The sequence below is a fragment of the Oryzias melastigma genome, linkage group LG6 (assembly GCF_002922805.2).
Source record: "Oryzias melastigma strain HK-1 linkage group LG6, ASM292280v2, whole genome shotgun sequence".
Classification (NCBI taxonomy): Eukaryota; Metazoa; Chordata; class Actinopteri; order Beloniformes; family Adrianichthyidae; genus Oryzias; species Oryzias melastigma.
The window spans coordinates 34,801,701-34,823,461 of NC_050517.1; the positions used below are offsets into that span (position 1 = coordinate 34,801,701).

General features: G+C 43.0%; 1 protein-coding gene across 5 annotated transcripts; it reads right to left on the bottom strand.

Moving 5' to 3' along the window:
- Positions 1 to 821: 821 nt before the first annotated feature.
- Positions 822 to 21,201, bottom strand: ptpn5 (protein tyrosine phosphatase non-receptor type 5). 5 transcript variants are annotated; one of them, XM_024281339.2, is made up of 15 exons: positions 20,699 to 21,201; positions 20,345 to 20,473; positions 14,095 to 14,188; positions 12,590 to 12,947; positions 11,823 to 11,945; positions 11,643 to 11,738; positions 10,355 to 10,599; positions 9,181 to 9,373; positions 8,682 to 8,766; positions 8,520 to 8,599; positions 8,313 to 8,450; positions 8,119 to 8,229; positions 6,592 to 6,752; positions 5,873 to 5,986; positions 822 to 2,863 (listed from the first exon to the last, which is right to left on the bottom strand). In XM_024281339.2, the coding sequence occupies exons 4-15, from the start codon at positions 12,854 to 12,856 to the stop codon at positions 2,770 to 2,772; spliced, it is 1,707 nt and encodes a 568-aa protein (XP_024137107.1). In that variant the 5' UTR covers positions 12,857 to 12,947; positions 14,095 to 14,188; positions 20,345 to 20,473; positions 20,699 to 21,201; the 3' UTR covers positions 822 to 2,769. The 5 variants fall into 5 exon arrangements, with proteins under 5 accessions (XP_024137107.1, XP_024137106.1, XP_024137109.1 ...); XM_024281338.2 differs by having other exon boundaries at positions 20,345 to 20,523; XM_024281341.2 differs by lacking the exon at positions 20,699 to 21,201 and having other exon boundaries at positions 12,590 to 12,912; positions 20,345 to 20,638.
- Positions 21,202 to 21,761: the final 560 nt, after the last annotated feature.

Below are 21,761 nucleotides of genomic sequence, written 5' to 3' on the forward strand. Positions count from 1 at the left end.
TGTATCACGTTAAAAGTTGTTTTAACGTGCCTGCATTCATTCCACCACATTTTAATGAGTTACTGTGTCTCATTGTTGCTCCAATACTCAGCAGCGGTGGCCGTTTTGGTCCGGTTGTTCGGCTCCGAGCACAAAGGCTATTCAGACTAAGGAAACTCAAAGCGAACCGGAGCTCAGTCCTATTGGAAATTAATCGAGACCACCTCCAAAGATGGGTCAGAGAACGGTTTCTGGTCTCGAACCAGGGTCAGACTGTAAACTTGTTCCAGATTATCGGGGGAAACCAACTCTGGCTCACTTTACACAAATCAAATGTGTCCAGTCTGAATCCAGCGTCAGTCTCTCAGGACTTCAGCTCTTTGCTCTGTCATCTTCCTTGCTATAACATCTCTGTTGGTCTATAAGCTGTTTGGTGAACCAAACCGTTTTGCTCATGCTTTTATAAAACAATGTCGGGTAGTTTTTAGTGTGACAGACATCTGCGTCTTTTTCTGCCATAGCACACATCTCTTTGTGAATTTTCACACCAGCGTCTTCTCACCAAACGTGGAGGAATTTGTCAGATTAGCCATTCACACCGTCAGAGAGCTTTTCTTTGTCTCATCTTTGTTTAAGCCGAAGAAATTCTTCCGAGAGTTTTGGGGTAACATTCTCCCTGATTCACCCGTTTGGACCTTTGTCGCTTCCCCCTGACTGATGGCTCTGATGCTCATGAGTCTCCAGACAGCTTTGTTCCTCTTAGAGTGTGGAGGTGTCAGCCTGAAATTAACACTGATAAAACCTGGAAACAGTTGTAACTGAAATGCTTTAAGAGAGACGCCTTTTCATGAAAATCTACCTTTATTTGGATGCAAAAACCCACTACTTAAAGCAATACTGTAGCAGAGGAGATGAACACTGATGCTGGTTGTTGTTGTTATGTTCTGACCGGCTGCGTCCCTGTTTTGATCGTCAGGAGCACTGATAACAAGTCTTTGTAATGAAATCCTTTCATTCAGACATGATCAGAGGGTTACATCAGAAAAACGGATGAGAGCCGCTCTTAGTCCTGTGCTCCAGTAGAAGGAGAATTTGGCAGTCTTGCTTTCCATTTTCGGTTGATGTGTTCCAATTGGTCCGATCCAACAGGATTGAGTCCGGAATTCCCGGCCGAACAAGCGGTTGGGTTTTTGTACCATAGAAAACCATGTGGAAAGTTTTAGCTGCCTTATAATCATTTCTCAGCTGTGTTGTTAAACGACAGATGGATGCAGGAACCGCGGAAAAAGTCCGTCTGAGGTAAAATCGTTTAAGAACGAAACAAACACAGAAAGCAAAGCATATTAAAGCAAAGCCTAAAGGCCAAATGTCATAATAATACTGAACATATTCTATTTATTCTCTGTACTGTAAGGTAACTTAGGTAGTTGTCACATTTTGTTCCATTAAGTCTTGCAATATAAACCAATAGTTTGATCCACAGTATGAGCTACATTCCATCATGGTGTAAACGGAAATGTACACAAGGCATCTACTCGAAAGGATTGTATCAAAATGTTCTAAAAATATCTCTGGTCTGTTTCACAAAAGCAAACGGTATCAAAAGCGTTGGCCGAGAGCAAGCAATAGAACAATATGCTTCAAACCATTGTACACAACGGAAAGCAGGACGACCAATCACGTCGCTTTGATTGTGGACCTGTGGAGTCCCATACGGCACATGCAATCCATTGAACTCAACACCATCAAAGCACAATACGGAAAAGAAACTTTTACAGCAGAACATCAGAGACAACCTTACGGTCTATTGTGCTTCGTACAGGTTTGGGCCGGACCGGTCTATACAACAATCACAGGGTTCCCATGAGCCTCAGCTACTGTTGAAAGCAGAGCTATCATAGGGAATCCGGGTGGCAACAACAACAACTTGATCAGGAGATCTAGAAGTCTTCCTTTGTTGTTTTTCTTTTTTTGGCAAGTTTTGCTGGACACCCTTTGATGAACGGCCTTGTGGAGATCTTTGTACACTGGGAGATGCCAGTCCTGGCCCGGCTGCTGGCTCTGTGATGCCTGTGAGTGAACGTCCAGGAGGCCTAAATGCACAGGTTTTCTGTAAACATGGTGGACCATCAGAACTGACGTGGTGTAAATTACTCCTAGAGCCTTTAAAGTGAACGGTTACATTCCTATGTGCCGTTACATTGCACACGCCGCCATTAATGAACACTTAGCACCATGCAACCTGAAGATGAGGAGACTCAGGCCTTCTGGGAAGTTTGGTTTTACATGAAAACATCAATTCAATTCATGGACATTCTAATATCAATGCTATACACTTTGCTGGCATTTGATTATCTCTGTATATCTGTTGCTCTTAAGGGGCCTCATCATGATTTTTCTCTTGATCAAACTTCTCTACAGATGATTGAAGACCTCAGTCATGATGAGGCAGAGCCTTTCTGACGACTCGTACTGATGAAGACCATGGTGGATGAAGCCTAAGACGTGCAAATGAAAGTATGCTGGAGTGAGCGTAGATGATTTCAAACCCAACTGCTGTCACTCAGCTGTAAGCTGTGGACTGATGACAACTTCCTGTTTGATTTTCTGCCTCAGATCCCGTCTTCTCGTGTTGAAAGCACATCGTGGAGCAATTCGGATGAGCCTGCGTGGACAGATGGCGTGGACTGGAGCCCTTGGAGGGCAAGCTCGGGTACAGTAAAGCGCAGCGCCTGAGGCGGTTGGGGGTACAGTGGTGTGTCTCGGTCTGGGTACGGCCGCGGCGCCCCTCTACTCCTCAGCAGTGCAGGAGAGCTGCTTCTCATACAGGCTGAGGACATGATGAACAAACTGGTACTGCTCACACGTCTGGATCATCCCGCCTCTGACGGACACAGCAAAGGTCGACAAATTCACACTCAGGGTTTCAGCTCAAAACCAGCCAAGTGTCAGATAATTTAGTTTCATTCAATGAATTATAACACAAAAACTTCCACTCATAGTTAGTGGTTTGAAGAAGTCATTTATTGTTAAACAACAGTGATAACATGTTTCAAATCATAAAAACAACAGGAACTTCCCAAATGACCCTGTTCAAAAGTTGACATCTCCCAGTTCTTAATACCTTGTATTGCCTCCTTTTGCATCAAAAACAGCCTAAAGTTTTTTTATGGTCGTTGTGGATGAGGTTCTTTATTTTCTCTGATGGTAAAGCAGCCAGCTTTTATTGGCACAAAACCTCAAGTTACTTTAAATTCTTGGGTTGTCTTGCTTGAACTGCCTGTTTGAGATCTCCCCAGACTGGCTCAATAGTATTGAGGTCAGGAGACTGAGGCGGACACTCTAGAACCTTCACCTTATTCTGTTGGAACCAATAACAGGTGGGCTTGTGTTTTGGATTGTTGTAATGTTGAAAAGTCCAAGTGCATCCCATGTGCAGCCTCCGAGCTGAAGAGTGACAGTTTTCCTCCAGTATCTTCCAATAAAGTTTCCTGAGCTTTTGTAGCTCACACATCCACCAAACTGCCAGTGATCCGCCTCCGTGTTTCACACTAGGAATAGTGTTATTTTCATCATAAACCTTGTCGACTCCTCTGCAAATGTAGTGTTTATAGTTGTGTCCAAAAAGTTCCGTTTTGGTCTCATCAATCCAAATGACTTTGGTCCAGAAGTCTGGAGGCTTGTCTCTGTGCCGTTTTGTGTATCGTGAGCAGCCATTTTTCTTCAGGTGCCCCCTTATTGTACATCTGGAAACATCCACACCACAGTGTTTCAGAGTCCTGGATCACAGCTAAAATTATTTGTGGGTTTTCCTCCTGTGAGGACTGGACTTCCTGTGACGTCATATCCGGGTGAAAGTAAACCAGTACTAAATCGTTGCTTCAGTTATTTGATTGCCTGATTTGCAAATATATAACTTTGTGTTATTTGGTTTAGTATTAAAAAATGTAAGTAGCAGCTTTAGCATTCTAGTGAGTAAACTACTGTGTTAAACGTTTGTTGTCCAAGTTCCAAAAAGCTGGTTGCTTCTCCTTAGCTAAACACTGCTAACCATAGCTTAGAATTTAGCATGGCTTCTATCTTTTCTGCTTCATCCTCTCTTTCCTGCTCCATGTGCCATATGTCCAGCGAGGATCCTGCCTCCTTATTGAAGATAGTGGTAGACGGGATAAGTGTAGTCTAATCGTAGAATTGGAGGCCAGGCTAGAGCAGTTACAGATGCGGCTCTGCAAAGTATAAGCTAAGCCAACTCGCCAGGTAGTTACTCGTAGCGTGGGTTACCCTGCCAGAGCCAACTTAACTAACACCCCAGCACCTCCTCAGCAGCCAAGGAATAGCCAGCGTGGGTTTGTACAGTTGAGGTAGAGCCTTCAGCCACCAAGCTTCAGTTTTATGGTTAGAAGCTGGGGAAAGTATGGTGCACTGTTCTCTATTCTCAGTCCCTCTATTCTTTATCATCTAGTTTTCCTTTAATTCTCCACGCCTCTGCTTGGTGCAGTGCGATTCATATGTTGTCCTTCTTTCCCACTGCCCTGCAGGAGAGTGGGAGAGATTCAAGATTCCAGGTGTCTCATGTGTGCTTCTGTTCCTGACAGTGGACCTCGCCTCTGGCTTGTCTCTGGTAACAGTTCTAGTACATCGTCTGCCCGTCCTGGGAGAGGATCCCTCTTTCATGTGGACATCCCTTTTTCCATACAGATAAGGATGTTGTAATCCAGGGGTATTCAAATCCAGGCCTCGAGGGCCGGTGTCCTACATGTTTTCCAACCAACCTTCCATTGAAGCTCCTTATTGGCTGCTAATTTCCAGGATCAGGTATGTTTAGCCAATAAGGAGCTTCAATGGAAGGTTGGTTGGAAAACATGTAGGACACCGGCCCTCGAGGCCTGGATTTGAATACCCCTGTTCTAAAGGCAGAGATGCCCCATTTAGTTTAGTCTGTTTAGTTTAGCAACCAGCTGTTGTTTATATTTTATGACTGACTTTATATTTTTGGACAGTAACCAGTGTGAAGCCCATTGAGACAACTGTGTTGTGATATAGGACTATATAAATAAAACTGAAAGGAATTTTCTTTCTATAGAACCTCTCACTTTTCACTTCTTGATCAAAGTTTGAACACTGCTGACTGACATTCTCGGTTCCTTGGATGTTTTCTTATTTCCCTTTTTCCTGTTTTGTACAGTTCAGTTACCTTTTCCCATAGATCTTTTGACATCTCTTTTGCTTTTCCCATGAGTCAGGATCCAGAAATATCAGTGCAGCTCTGTATGAAGGATGAAGGGTTTGTTGGGAGTCCAGAAACTCCAACACTTATTGTTTACACACATTGATTACAAGCAAACAAGTCATAGGTGAAGATGTTTACCTGTAGCTGTTAATCAAGCCTGTTTGTATCAGCTCGTGTGCATGTTTTCAGAACAAAGTCATCGGGGATGTAAACTTTAGAACAAGGCCATTTGGGAAGTTTCTGTTGTCATTCTGATTTTAAAAAGGTAAATAGTATTCTTTGACAATAAATTGCTTCACCAAACCACTAACGATGCGTGAAATCAAAGATTCTGCTTTAGCATTCTTATTCTATGAAAAATTACCAAGAAATCATAATTTCTTCCAGGATTTGTACATTTATTGTTCTATAGTTTAGAAATGCTGGTTTTGAGTGATTTAATATAAACATAAAACCATATTAACACATATGGATCTTTTACATGAAGTATATTAACTTTTTTAGATATATTTTAGAAAAAGAGAATAGCAGCTTTTACAGGGAAATTTGGTCATTAATACATGAAAAATGTTAACGAGTGAATACACAAATGTTTCACTTCAACTCAAAGGTGACTTAAATGAACTGATGTCAGGTCATATTTTGATGCGATAAGGATCTCACCTGTCCAGACGCAGCTGGCAGGTGGTCCTCAAGATGTCGACCACGCCCTCGGTCCTCAGCTGTTTGCAGAGGATGGAGGTGGCGATGAAGCAGCCTGTTCGACCAATCCCAGCACTGAAAAAGACGAGAGTGGAGGCCAGAATCAGGAGGGAGTCTACAATGTTTTTACTGGGGGGGTGACATCTTTTCTCGGCTTTTCATTTCTCTCTTTTTTTATTTAGGCTCCATATTCTGGAGAAATTTGCTTGAAAATCTTTTCCCCAATGAGGATTTCTTTTTCTAAGCGTCCCTCGGTCAGCAGTGTCATTATTTCTGCAACAGAAGCACTCGTGGAAAAAGTTGTCTTTATGTTTGTATCAGTAAACTTGTCTAGAGTTCACATAAATGAAATTGTTGTGTTTCTTCGTGCACCAACCTCTGAGTTTAATCGTGTGGTCCGGATTTCCAGAACAAGTTCTGTAAGCGGTCCAAACTGCGGTCTGACCACAAATCTGCTTCCTCTATCAGTTGAAAATGAGAAACTGGTTCCAGATCACTATTTGTCCATCTCTGATGGTTGACCAACCACAATTTAGAGCAGAGATTCCTCAGGGGTGGGGGGGTCGGTGGCTGGAACTCTCGTCTCAAACCTAGTTTTCCATTTAATTTTATATCACAGACATACATCTATTTTCTATATGAAGCGCCTCATTGGTCGCGTCTTTCTTAAACACATTTACCTGCAGTGAACAATTATAGGGCCACTGGAGGGCGGGGCTTCCTCTCTGGCTCGCTCCACTTCCTGTACCAGCTCCAGAAGGGGTGGAGCCTTGTCTGGGGTCTTCTGGTCAGGCCAGGAGGTGTACCAGTACTGCTTCAGACTGCGCTGCTCGTCCCCACACTGACAGACAGACACACAGAGGCACTGTGAGTGAATATGAGTAATTCTCTGTGTAGAACCACATTAGTTCATTAGAGATGGTTACCATGACAACAGTTAATACAGATCAAAACATGTGAAAAAAGCTTTTAGTTTATTCTTTTCTTTTCAGTACTATTCATAATCAGATCTATCAGTTCCCACAATCCCCCGAGCACCTGCCTGTAAATATCAATACTACAGATGCACAACATTTGCAGATAAACAACAAGATTCCAACTCAGACCACATCTGATCACACTGATCCACATATGTGAACCGTCTCCAATCCAATTGAAATGATCTCAAACCGGATGAAAAAGGGAAAACCACCATCAGGTAGACTCTGCCAAAAGTATGAAATGATTTAAATTAAATCATTGAAGGACTTAGAATTTCTTAAAATACTACCTGGAATGAATGTTGGCGTATCAAAGAGTTGATATTTCACCACAAAGAAAAAAACAAGGCACACTCATGAGTGCAACATGTGGAAAATCAAATCAGCTTCAGCAATAAAATGGATAAATGGATAGAAAGATGGATGAATGGATGAATAGAAGGAAGGAAGGATGGATGGATGGATGGAAAAAAAGAAGGATGGGTGGATCGGTGGATAGATGAAAAAAAGATGGATGGATGGATGGATAGATGGAAATAAAGATGGATGGGTGGATGGATGGATAGATGGAAAAAAGATGGATGGATGGATGGATAATTAATAGAAGGATGAATGAATGGATGGATGAATGGATGGATGAATGGATGGATGGATGGATAGATGGATGAATTAATTGATGCATTGATGGATGGATGAATGGATGGATGGATGGATGGATGGATGGATGGATAGATGGATGAATTAATTGATGCATTGATGGATGGATGGAAAGAAAGATGGATGGATGGATGGATGAATTAATTAATTGATGCATAGATGGATGGATGGATGGATGGATGGATGGATGGATGGATGGATGGATGAATTGATTGATGCATTGATGGATGGATGAATGGATGGATGGAAAGAAAGGTGGATGGATAGATGGATGGATGGATGGATGGATGAATGGATTAATAGATGCATAGATGGATGGATGAATGGACAGATGGATGGATGTTTTTTCCCAAACATTCTTGAGTTTTCCTGGAACTTCACAGCAGATCTATTTTCTTTACAGTTTCTACACTTTCACAGTTGTGCTAATCTACCGACTCCTTTTTACTTTCTTAATGCTTCAGAAAATCTAACATTTCTCCTCATTTCTATTAGAAACTTTCAAATCCATTTTGGTCACTTTTGTTCCGTTCCTCAGACTGAGTTCATATTTGTTGTTTCAGAACAAACCTTCAGAGCGAACACCCTGAGACTGTAGTCGTCTTCCTGGGTTACCGAGACAACGCTGATCTCGATGCCCTCATGGGTGACGGTGTCCTCAGGCCAGTACTCCACACATTTCTAAGAAAGTCACACACCACATGTTCACTTTTCCATCTCAAAGTTCCTCCTTCACCCTCCTCCCCCTGAGACTGAAGACACACCTCATTCTTCTCCTCCAGGTTGGTGATCATCACTATGATTGGGCTTTTCTCCTGCCACACCATCCTCCAGAAGTCCCCCACCGTGTTCACAGTGGGACCCTGTGTGGCGATGTAGGCCTGCTCCTCGCCGCCGTAGCCCTGCAGACAGGTGAGACGTGAGAGCGAGGAGCGAGGTCCTGACAGCTGAGCCAATCAGAACAGACTTACTTTCAGATAGTTTGCATTGATGTAGGTGGACAGAAAATCCTCTTCGTCTTGTGACTTCAGGATGACTCTGCTGTGCGTATCTGTGGAGAAATCATAAATCTCGTTTTAAGAAGAGCGATAACGTTTATGCCACTGGGACGTGTTCTATGGTTTCAAACTTACTGGGTAAAATAGTTTTGTAGCGGTTCTTTCTCACCAGTCCTGGGTAATTGTACTCCTTAGGGTCCACAAAGTTCATGGGAGTTTCCTGCCAAAACACAAGGAATAATCAGGGCTGCATAATGTCCAGGGACTCGCTCTGAGCAGGCGCCAACAGAACGTCATCGGATGGCCTTCGCACCAAACCATCTCTGCGCTGGTTGTGAATGACTTCAGGGCTGCTGATGATGTTTGCCGATCTCATTCATTGTGCCTCCCAGACAGTGGAATCCTCTGTGGGTTTATTATGTACAAATGCGTGTCTCCTTCCACGCTTCGCCCACTGACAGACGCTGAAAAAGCTTCTGGGTGTGTGCAGAGCTCTGACCACGGGCTCTGACGAGTGTTGGTGCATGTGTGGGCGTGTGCATTAGTGCCTGAGTCTGTGTCGGAACCGCTGCGCGTCTTATCCGCTGAGTTTCTCCTAATATGATGTGTAGGATGCTGCAGTGCCGCTTCTCACATAAAACTCCGCCTGCAGGCTCTGGTCATCCATGGCCCTGGTGTGCAGCATGGCGGGGGTCAGGACATGCGACCCCTGCCGGAGGTACTCCTGGGCCGACTGGTCTCTGGGAGAAAGCTGCGCTCCGTAGCCGTAGGGCTCGGTGCAGCCCGGCGTGCACATGTCCAAGGTCAAGGAAACGTTGGAGCCTCGTCTGCAGGATTCAGAAACAGAAAGAAGATTTGATCTTTCAAAAGCAGAAAGGTTAAGCGGAAACATTGCATTTCCAGGGAATGTATGAGTGAAAACTCACTGAAGACGCTGGGATATGATGAAACTCCAAAAGGAGTTTGGAGATGAAACCACTGATGGAGATTTTAACTTATTTATCAGGAAAATTGGAGAAAAAAATACTAGCGAGGTACTCTAATAAGTGCTTGTAACATATTGTCAGGAAAACAATGAGAAGCAAATTGAATCACGTTAAAAGTTGTTCTAATGAGCCCGAATTCATCCGACCACATTTCAGTGTGAGTTTCTGTGCCTCATTGTTGAGGTGTTATGGGATTGTTTTAAAAATCATTCTGTCACTGAACTACAACACAGCTTTGAGGATGACGTCACAGTAGCGCCCCATGCGTGCCTTTTGATGAGACACAGAAAAGCCAGAAGTAAGTGTTTTAGTGGTGTTAAAATTAACGCTTTAACAAATAATCAGTTGGACTTATTATTTGCTTTTTAGTAGCATAACAACCAATGCTTTACATTTGTCTACGGCTAACCGATCAACTCATTCCTAATGTGTTTACATCACGTGACTGCTGACTATGTTGGCCGTTTTCGTTAAGTTATTTCTGTCTCAGAGTTGATCGTATTCAGACTGAGGAATCCCAGAGCGAACTGAAGTTCAGTCCGATTGTAAACGGACTGAGATCACCTCAAAAGATGGGTTCAACACACTTGGATGTATTCATACTGAAACTTTGTTTCACATTATAAGGGGAAATGAACTCTGCTTCACTTTAAGCAGACCAAATGTGTCCAGTCTGAATACACACTTTGATTCATTATTAAAGAAACAAAAACGCTTCAGAAGCAGCGTTTGGATTCTGAAACGACTGAAGCTTTGATGTTGCAGAAACGTTTTTCACACATTCAGGTAAGATGCTCGGCTCAGTTCCTGTTTGCCTCTGACCTCTCCTGAAGCCCCACTGGCGTCACCGTGAGGGTGGCGGCATCTCCATCCGTCCTGTGCTCCGAGTCAAAGACCGGAGTCTGAGGCTCCGCCTCCAGGTCCAGCAGATCCTCCTGAGCGTCCGTCCACTCAGACAGCGTGAAGGAGGGCTGGCGGCTCACAGACTGCCGCCGGTCACCCATGTCTCTGGACGCCATTTCTGTCGACCACAATCCTGAACGCCACTTACACACCATGTGGACTACCTGAAGAGAGGTAGAGAGAAACTCAATCACAAAAGGGGCCAAAACATACCTTAGGTCGCGGTTCAAACAGGATAAACTTTTATTGAACACTCTAAAACGTCATTTTTCAAACTTTAAAACTGTAACTGTTTAACATAATTATGAACTAGATATATAGCATTACCTGTGACAATGCTAGTGTGAATTCTGTAAGCTGAATTTGGCCGTTTAAGATGCTAGTGCTGATAGCTGAAGATGCTAAAATTGATAGCTAAAACACTGAAGCCGATAGCCAGCTGAAATATTAGCTAAATGAATTAGCTTAAAATGCTATTAACAGCTAGCATGTAGCTGAAAAAATAGCTAAAATTCAAAATATAAAACAAACAAACAAACAAAAAAGCCTAAATTAGCCAAAACAGCTAGCGTATAAATGAAAAAAGGCCAACTCCAAAACAGCCTAAAAAATTTCAAATAAAAAGCTTAAATTAGTTAAAATAGCTACATGTTGCTGAAATATTAGCTAAATGTCAAATTTGTCTAAAAAACTAAAAAAAAAACTTAGGCTTACCAAAGCAGCTAGCATGTGGCTGAAAAAAAATAGCAAAAATTTAAAATATCCAAAAAAACTGAAAAAAGCCTAAATTGGCCAAAACAGCTAGCATGTAGCTGAAATATTAGCTAACCTCCAAAATAGCCCAAAAAATCTTAGTAAATGCCAAAAAGACAAAAAAACTAGAAGAATGCCCATTTTTAAAACTTTCAAACCGTAACTTTTTAATAAAATTATGAATAATAAAAAAGGCAGGAATATTATTCCAGAATAAATCAAATTAAAGCTTAAATAACTTTCAATATTTTACTCTCCATAAAAATATATTTTGTCAAAATTATACAAGTTAGAAATAAGCGCAAGATAACATCGGGCAATAAATCACAATAAATTAAAATGATCTGGAGGGCCGGATAAGTACCCAGAGGGCCGGATCCGGCCCCCGGGCCTAGACTTTGATGCATGTGGGTTGTGGCATGAAATACATTCAAACCCTCTTCTGTGGTCTCACCATGATGATGCAGATGGCTGCTCCAACACCCGCGGTACCGTGGACGATCCAGCTGTGCTGTTCGGTGTTCGCCACCTCCTTCATCATCACCATAGACTGGGCAGTGCAGGGAAGCAGAGGGTCAGAAACAGATGATGGTGGACGCCTTCAATCCAAGATGAGCATCAAAGGAAGACTTACGTCCAACCCAAAGACGCGCTGGAACGGTAAGATGAAGCCGAAGTAGAAGTCAATGATGTGCAGGGCCTTGTAGATGGAGGAGAGGGGGCCGTTTCCTTCCAGCACGAAAAACACACAGTAACCCTGGAAATACAAAGACCCCAAAATAAAAGCTACAACAGAAACTTTTATACTGAAATTGATTGAGACAAAATACTTCCTAATTTTGCCACATTCTTAGATGAGAAAAACAGTTTTTTATTGTCTGTTTTGAGTTACCTTCCAGGGACATGGACTTATCAAACACTCCAAGATTTCTGAGACTTGACTGGACAGAAGAGCTCAGAGGCTAAAGGTGTTATCTAATGGAATGAGTTTTATTGTCTGCGTAAAAAAAAAAAATGTCTCAGTTTTCTTTCCGGTCAAGAGTAAATGGTTATTACACGGTCATGTTTTAATGTTTGTTAATCAATCCAACAGGTTTTGTAGTTTGTAATAATCATTTTCCGGGAAAGAACAGTAGAGTTGTATATCATCAGCATAGAAGTGATAAGAAATGTGACTGAATTGATTAATACGTTTCCCAAGAGGAATCAAATATAAAATGAATAAAATAGGGTCAAATACGGAACCCTGGGGAACCCCACAAGTTATGTTTTCTGCTGCAGAGCTTGGGGAACTGACAGGCACATTGAAAGTTGGTATGAAATAAACCAATTTAGGACGTAAATGTGTTTATTCTCCCAAAATGTTGCTAATTTATCAAAGAACATACCCTGGTTACCTACCAGGACTTGTGAGGTGATGAAGAGGGCAGCCCAGCAGTGGATCTCAACCACCAGAGCGTACACCTTCTGCAGGAAGGCCTCCTTTCCCTGCGTGCCGTCACCTTCTGGTCCATCTGTGCAGTCAGTGAGCCCGTCGTTCTTCAGGAGCCCATCACCCACTTTTTCTATCTTGGTGGGTTCATCCAGCCAGACGGGATCTTCATCCGGCTTCAGAAAGATGGAGTCCTCAGTGTGTGATCGGGTGGAGCTGCTCAGCCGGCGGGTCATGGTCCTGGTCAGCGAGGTTCCTCTGCGTCAGGTGACCGCTCTAGCAGACGTTCCGCCTTTGGGACGGCATGTGGCACCGGATTCGAGAAGACTGAAGCAGAGGGACATGAAGGTGTGAGATCATCGCGGTGGAGGCTCCTTCATGCTCTCTCTGCGGCCTCTGAAACACTGCAACTCTCACCTTCACTCCTGCTTTTGGTTCCTCACTACGACTGTGTGCTTCTTGGTGTTGTGTGATTGTGTCTGACTGTGCGTGTTTGTGTGTGGATTTCAGAAAGGGTTCGCTGCATTTATATTCCCGTTCAGATCCACAGCTAAACAACCTGGAGAGGCTCTCATCTCCGGATCTTCAGGTCGCCCTTTGATCAGCATCTATTCCGTGTGTGTGCACGTGCGTGTACATGCGTGTGCGCGCCGGCATGCATGTACGTGTGTGTAAAGAGACTGTGTATTGTGGCGAAATGAGTCAGAGATGGTGTGTTTACAGCCTGGCCCGTCACCTTGGCAACAGAGTGGCTCTCATCCCTCTCAACCATCCTGAACATTATCATTCACTGACACACACACAGAATAATGATACACACACACTGACAAACACACACACAAAAACACACCCCGACACACACACATCAACACACACCCCGACACACCCCCACACACACTAACACACCCCGACACACCCCCACACTAACACACCCCGACACGCACACTAGCACTGACTGACAAACACACACAATGACACACACACACTAACACTGACTGACAAACACACACACATCTTGACACACACATACAATGACACACACTAACACTGACAAACACACACTAATACATCCCCACACACACACCCAGACACACACACTGACAAATGCACCCCCAATGACACACACACACACACACACACAAACACACCCCCAGACACAATGAAAGTCACACAAAATGACACACAACCACAATGACACACACACACATAATGACACACACACACTTCTGGTTGACCAAGCTGAGTATCCACAGTCCTCCTCGTTTGTCCTCCAACTATTAATAACGGTGTTTTTCAGACTGGGCAGAAATCTGAAGCGTGGTGTGTGTGCATGTGTGTGGGGTTAGTGTGCATGTGTGTGCGGTATGTGTGAAAGCCAGTGTTTGGTCTGAATGTGTCGGTGAGAGCTACTTTTAGGTTTGAAGCTTTAGTCATAGAAGGCCTGATATTGCTCAGAAGAACGACCACGGCTTACCGGTAAGGGACGACAGTGAAGGTTAGAGTCAGATCACATGATCAGGCGGAGTCCTGCGTGAGCCAGCAGCCGGTTGTTGTCAGCCATCGTCAGTCTGAGGGACACAGAACAGGAGCTGAGGTCCATCTCTGAACTTCATAGCAGCAAAGCCAGAGACTGACGGACCAATCACGCAAGCCGGATGAAAGCACACATCCAGTCTGAGGCAGCGCTGGAGTTCCAGCATCTCCAAAGTGTCAAGACTGCTTTTCCTAAGCGTCCTCTCTTCACTCATCGTCTAACTGGAGGATGAGTCCAGCCAGACTTCATCCGCGGCCTCACGGACAGATTCCTCACATCAGTGTTCACACCGTCCAGCCGTTCTGTGTGTGAATCTGTGTGTGTTTGTGTGTCCATGAGCTGACCAGAGGAGAACTGCTTTTCCTTCTCTCCTTTCTGATGACGCCGGTTAGCCCGGCTCGTAGCCATGGTGACGTGCATACATGCAACATAAATAAAGTGAACAGGCGTACGTGCACATGGAGGGCAGATGGAGTTCTGGCACTGAAGGTTGGATGAGCTTCCAACTCTAGACAAAAAGGTGGATGGATGGATGGATAAAAAGCAATTTCTCTGTTGAATGTGAAGGTTGTTTAAAGCCGTGACGTAGTGACGTTTTTGGTAACTGTGGCAACATACACTCAAAAGAACACACCCACAAATAAAACGCACAAACACACAGCAGCGATGGGGGAGCTCTGACAATATTCATGTTTGTCTAAAAGAAGCAGTCGTCTCTTTGCTTTTGGGGGTAAATATCTCCGTCTGACGCCTCAGCTGCTGCATGACCGACTGTTTAGGAAACGATGGCGAGTTTAGAAGATCTACAGCTGTTCTATGTGAAAAACACACTAAAGAATCATCAGTTATGGTCTAGAGCAGCAGCTTATTCTATACATTATATTCAGAAGACATCCATTCTCCACTTCATGCTATTTATTACATTAAACCCACTCCAAATTGTTTGTTTTTTAGTGTTTTTAAAATGTTCTTGTCACATTCTTCTGATGATGGAGGACATATTTAAAAGAATTGAAGATTAATCTGCATTTCTGAGTAATTCTTCATTCAAATCAGAGCAGTTAAAAACCTTTGGTGTGAAAAAGCCCAGGTCTGTGACGCACAAACGGAAATAGGCGGAGCTACAAGCTCTCTGCTCCGCCCTATTCTGATCCTCCACCTGTAGACGACTACACTGGAGCAAAAAAGCATAAATTGAGCAAATTTCCCCACTTAAGCAAATAAGAGAAGCCTGTCATTGTAATCATTGGCAAACCTCAACTATGAGAGACACAATTTTAAAAAGTCAATTTTTAAAGAATTTATTTGTAAATTATTGTGCAAATTAAGTATTTGGTCAATAACAAAGTTCAGCTAAATAATTTGTTCTACACCGTTTGTTTTCAATGACAGCAGTCAGATGTTTTCTGTTTGTTTTCACAAGGTTTTCACAAACTGCTGCTGGTATTCTGGTCCATTCCTCCATGCAGATCTCCTCTAGAGCAGTGAAGTTTTGGGGCTGTCCCAGACTTTCAACTTCCTCCAAAGATTTTCTATGGGGTTGAGATCTGGAGAATGGCTAGGACACTTCAGGACCTTGAAATGCTTCTTATGAAACCACTCCTTCATTACCTGGACAGTGTGTTTGGGATCATGCTGAAAGACCCAGCCACGTTTCATCTTCAATGCTGATGGAAGGAGGTTTCCACTCAAAAATCTGACCAGTCTTTCTTTCCTTTTCATGGGTCAGTCCCTTTCCAGAAAAACGATCCCTAAAGCATAATGTTTCCACCCCCATGCTTTACAGTAGGTATGATGTTCTTTGGACACAACTCAACATTCTTTCTCCTGCTGAGTTCTTAATGTTCTACTTTGGTTTCATCTGATCATAGGACATTCTTCCAATCCTCTTCTGGATCATCCAGGTGCTCTCTAGTGCACTTTAGACGGGCCTGCACATGTTCTGGCTTTAGCAGGAGGACACATCTGGAACTGCAGGGTTTGTGTGTTACTGTTGGTAGTCTTTGTTACTCTGGTCCCAACTCTCTGCAGGTCATTCACTCAGTCCCCCGTGTGGTTCTGGGATTTTTGCTCACCATTCTTCTGATCATTTTGACACCATGGGGTGAGATCTCGCGAGGAGCCCCAGATGGGAGGAGATTATCAGTGGTCTTGTATGTCTTCCATTTCCTAATAATTGTTGATTTCTTCACACCAAACTGCTTATTACAGATTCAGTCCTCCCAGTCTGGTGCAGGTAAATTGTTTCTGGTGTCCTCAGACAGCTCTTTGGAGATGGCCATAGCAGACTTTGGATTGTGACTGTTTGAGGTTGTGGACAGGTGTCTTTTATATACATAACAAGTTCTAACAGGTGTCATTAATACAGGTAACGAGTGGAGGGCAGAGAATCCTCAGGTCTGTCAGAACCAAAAATCTTGCTTTTTTTGTAGGTGACCAAATACTTATTTTCCACCATAAATTTAACAATAATTCTATAAAAATCAGACTGTGATTTTCAGGATTTTTTTCCTCATTTTGTCTCTCATAGTTGAGGTATACCCTCTTTTTAACTGGGTGAACATAGACAGTTAACTCTCTTTCTATTTCTAAGATTAAGTAAAAAATATCTTGAAATGAACTGAGCTGAAAATTTGTATTATCTGCAAAAATAACAAACTCTAATTTTTTTGCCATATCAATTAAACAAAGAATAAACATTTTTCATCCTAAAACAGAGCCTTGGGGAATTCCACATGTTAATATCATTTGTTCTGATGCTTTACCATCAATTTCAACATATGGAGGTCTATTTATTAAATAGTGTTGCAACCAGTTCTTAACCACCTCTCTAATATCAATTTTTGAAAAAAGTAATGAATAAATGATCAAATGATCAAATCAATGAAAGCACCTATGGTGTTCTCTGTGTTATCACTTCCTGTTGCAATATTCTCTGTTAAATCCATCACGGCAAAGGATGTTGACCTATTATCCTACTGACCGCTCAATACATTTTGTTTTTCATAAAACTGTTCTGTTTAAGAAACAGTTTTTCTCATATTTTTAAAAACTGAGGTATCACTTTAGCAAGTTTCTTTTTGTCTGAAAATATCCGTGTTGTAAAACATATGTTACAGATGTATGTGAGGGGCTTGATTATGAAATCAATTCAATGTAGTAAAACAGTAAATCAAGGAACACTGGAGCTCTGGTGTAAAGGGTTAAACACATTCCAAGATGCGCTCATATCGAAGAGATCTGGATAACTCAAACATTGGTCGCCATTTTTTTTTTTTTTTTGCTACAGTTATGTGAGCCTGGGGTTGTGAGAGACTGTAAGCTAGTGGGAGAGCTAGTAAACAAAGGAATGATGGGATATCAACGTAGGATTACTTCTACACCAAAAGTCCCGCCCACAACTCAGAGGTGAATTTCTGATGAAATCCTGCCGCTCTGCAGAAACTGTGTCCTAGAGAATAAGACAGGTTTTTGATTTTGGCTAAAAACAGCATCATGAAAAGACCACTGAGAATACTTGGATCCAAAGATGATCGGAGTGGAACTTTAATAGTGATTCTCAGCTCCTTTCCGTTTGTTTTTAGGCATCTACAAACTCAATCACACTTTGAGCGATTTCAGCAATCTTGGTATGAAAACGTAGCTTGTTCAGGACATTAGTGCTGCTATTTTTGGTGTTCAGAAACTATATAGTTTTTGAAATATGGAGCAAAATATGAAAATGAATGACAAAGTCGTAAATTTTTAAAAATCAAGTAGATTAGCAACAAGCCTTTAAATATATTCGTGGGCTATGTTTCAATCTTTTATAGTAATTTTAAAAAATTTGGAGTTCAGCTAATATTTTAGCAACATGCTAACGTTTTTGGCTAATTTAGTTTACTAGGGAATTTTAGGCAATGTTGGAGATCCGCTAGTAATTCAGCATTTTTGGCTAATTTGGCATCTACTGAGGTTTTTTTTTATCCTATTTTGGAGTTTAGCTAATATTTCTATTTCTACATGCTAACATTTTTGGCTAATTTATTATCTATTGAGCCTTCTAGAGGCTATTATAGAGTTTAGCTTCTATTTAAGCAACATGCTAACGTTTTTGACAAGTTTAGTTTACTGAGAAATTTTAAGCAATTTTGGTGTTTAGCTAGAAATTCAGCAATGTGCTAGCGTTTTTGACTAATTTGGAATCTACTAAGGTTTTATTAGGCTAATTTGGAGTTTAGCTCATATTTAAACCACACGCTAAATATTTTTTTTTTTGCAAAATTAGCATGTATTATAGATTTTTAAGCAATTTTGAGACAAATCTTTCTGAAATTTAGGTCATCTTCAGTCCTTTTTCATAGTACATTAACAACACTTCCAGTCTTTTAGCAAATTTTATATTTTTCAAATATAATTAGCATTTTCAGCAAATCCCTGCAGCAATAAAGGAAAATTGCGTCACCATTTTCAGCAAAAAGCTTCAGCATCTTCACCTACTCCGTTCAACAAAAACCATTCACACTCGCATTATCGCAGGTAATGCAACTTTTCTAGTTTCTTTTGGTAATCTTTGAGTTATATGTTTAATTTTGATTGATTTGATTTTTGACTGATTTGTGTTTGTAGATATTTCTGGTGTTTCCTCACAGTTTCCCAAGTTCTGGTTTTATTGTTGGGTCCTTCTGATTTCCCATAGAATACATTTCTATTTCATGAGCTGAGATTCCAGCATCTTTGAAACAACTTGGTGCTTCAAAGTGGATGAAACGTTTTGCAGAAGTGGAGCTGAGGAACCAGAGGGAACCAAAAAAGCCTCTCAGGCAGAACGACAGTATAAAAGACGAAGGTGGAGGATTGTTGTGATACAACATTTCAGAGTTGTTCCTTGAGAAGGAATGCAGCATCAATGAATTTCAAAGATTACTATCCTAACATTTAGACTGAATAGAGTTTGATTGAACTTATGTGGATTTGACAGGTCATTCTTATGAAGAATTACTTAGAAAATCATTCAACATTTTCCTGTTTTATTGAATTTTAAGGGAGAAAAACCTAAAGTTACAAACGGCCGATGAGACGATTAAAGCAGAAGCGTCCAGCATCGTCCTCGCAAATGGCGCCCTCTCAGCCCGTCATGTTTTGTTGATCTCCATCCATTCAAGAGGCGCCTGTCCCGTCAAGTCTGAGTTGGGACACAATAAGCCGTTGGCATCTGCCCCGGCAGGACCGCAGAAGCGGCAGCGACAGTTGTGTAAAGCTTTTCTCTGCAAACGCAGAGAATTAATGTAGGGACAGCTGGCTCCAGCTTTAATGGATATTCCTGACTCTCCAGAATGAATCTGGAAAACAACAAATCCAAATCTGCTTTATAAACGACCTGCTTTCCATTTGCCGTCAGATGAATTAACTTTGGAGGTTTGCTGTTCCAGCAACACAAAACCCCAAAGAAGTGAGTGTGAAGCGTTTTGCTGCAGTGCTCATGTGACACAGGAAGCTCTTCCTGAAAGTGATGATGGGATGGAAACAGGAGACAAAGTCACACAGGCCAGGACCCGTCACACACACACAGACGCACAATATCTGCATTCTGACTCACAAAAGCTCACAGACCCAAAATCAATGTCCTGCCCCGCTTCCAAAGACTTCCTGTCAGCTCTCACGTTTCCTGGAGGTCCAAAGCTCCACCGAACGGAGACTGAAGGATCCTCTGGGATGATGAACGTGGATTCCTGCTGCACGCCGGCGCTGCAGCAGCAACGCGCCAGTGCAGGAATGGCATTCTCCAGCAGTCATTCATACTGAACAAAACCCCATTCATATCACGTACATGGCTACGGTGAGCTGGAGCGACCACACGGTGCAGCACGGGGGAGGGGGGGTGGAGAATCAGTCGTGGGGGGGGCTGTTGCGTCTCCTCTGCCGGTGACTCCCACATAGTCAAAAACACACAAACATTTAAAAAAAACGAAGAAATGCAGCTTTTGAGGAGGAAGGAAATGCAGATGAGACGATCGAGGAATCTACCTGTTGGATTTTTATCTCCATCATTAATCTGAGAATGAATGCTGCCCCCCCCCACACACACACACACACCTCTACTGAGAGGAAAACAGCTCCTCAAACTGTGGGGGCTCTGCTCCACAATTGGTATTCACCTCATGTCGCACGGGGGTGGGGGGGCAGAAGCAGCCATAGAATGTCCTCCTACCTGGATGAGAGCGCCTTCACGCCGCCATCTGCCGCTCCCCCTTCTGATCCACGGAGATCCGGGAGAACAGGGCTGAGGAGGAGGAGGAGGAGACGCACCGACGATGAGGAGCAGAACCGATGTAGGCGTCTGTGTGAAGGAGAGATGAGATGCAGGAGTCTGATGGGTTTTTCTGTATCCTGGAGGAGAGAGAGATCCACAGGCGGCAGCTCGGTTTAGGTAAATGCAGCGAGAGGCTGTGCGGTAGCCATGGCAACAGAGCCAGGATGAGGGAGAGGGAGTCTGAGCGCGTGCGGGTTTGTGTGGGTCCGTCCATGCATATTTGTGAGGACTGAAAGCAGGACGTTTACTCACCTCTGACCAGCGGCGCCCAAATGACAAACCGTCACATTTCAGGGGGGAATGCCAGAGTTACTGCCGCAGTTCACCAAAACGGATGTGAGGCAGAAAACGGACCAAAACCGGAGTCAGACATGTTCAAAAATCTGTGTTTAGTCCAGAGAGATGCTCTGGAGAGTCTCATCTATAAATAGATCCCAACAAACCGCCTTCTTTACATTTAATTCCTTTTAACTTCATGGAAAAAAATAAACTCTAAGAATTTAAATTTTTGTTTTCATAAAAGTTACAAAACGTTACAAAACAACAAGAACAGATAAAAAAAAAATAAAAAGTCTCATCTGTCAGATTAAGACAATCCTGCCGGATCCACGGCGGCGGATCAGAACACATCAGCGAGCAGAGCAGCGAACACCCCCGACTGTCGCCTCCTCTGCTGCCAAGCTGACACTCCGCCACCCACCTCACTCATCCCACCCCCCCATCACCAGGTTTATTCTCCTTTCCCTGTAATCCTCTCCGTTCCTCCTCCTCACCCCCCTCTTTTGAACAGTGCTCCCCCCCTTCCTGTTTTGCCATATGGCAGCTTTTCCATGTCAGCAGCAGAAAAACCGAGTGACGGTCATGCTGGGGGGGTGGAAACACCCTCCTCCCCCACGCCTGGTCTTCACTCCTGAATTATGAAGGGGAGTTACCTGTTCAAAGGTGATGATGACCAAAACAACTGAAATCCTCAGAATACAAAAGTCACGTGACTCTCCTGGAGAAGATCCGGACTCTTCCTCTCCACCGAGCCGGAAACAGCCCACGCTGACCGGTCCTGTCAGCTTTTTGACACTCCGGAGTTGCCATACTTTCACCTTTGCCCTCACCTGGTCTGTTGATTTTTCTGCTCCTGTCTTCACACTTTTGTTTACGTTTACCCTCATCATGTTTGTGTTTCTTCTCTGGATTCAGACATTCGTTTGTTCCAAGATCCTGATCTTCTTCTGTCACTGGAGAATGTTTTCCTCTGCCTGGAGCTGAGGTTTGATCTGTCTTCATATCTCGGATTACCTCAGATTACAGATTACAATTT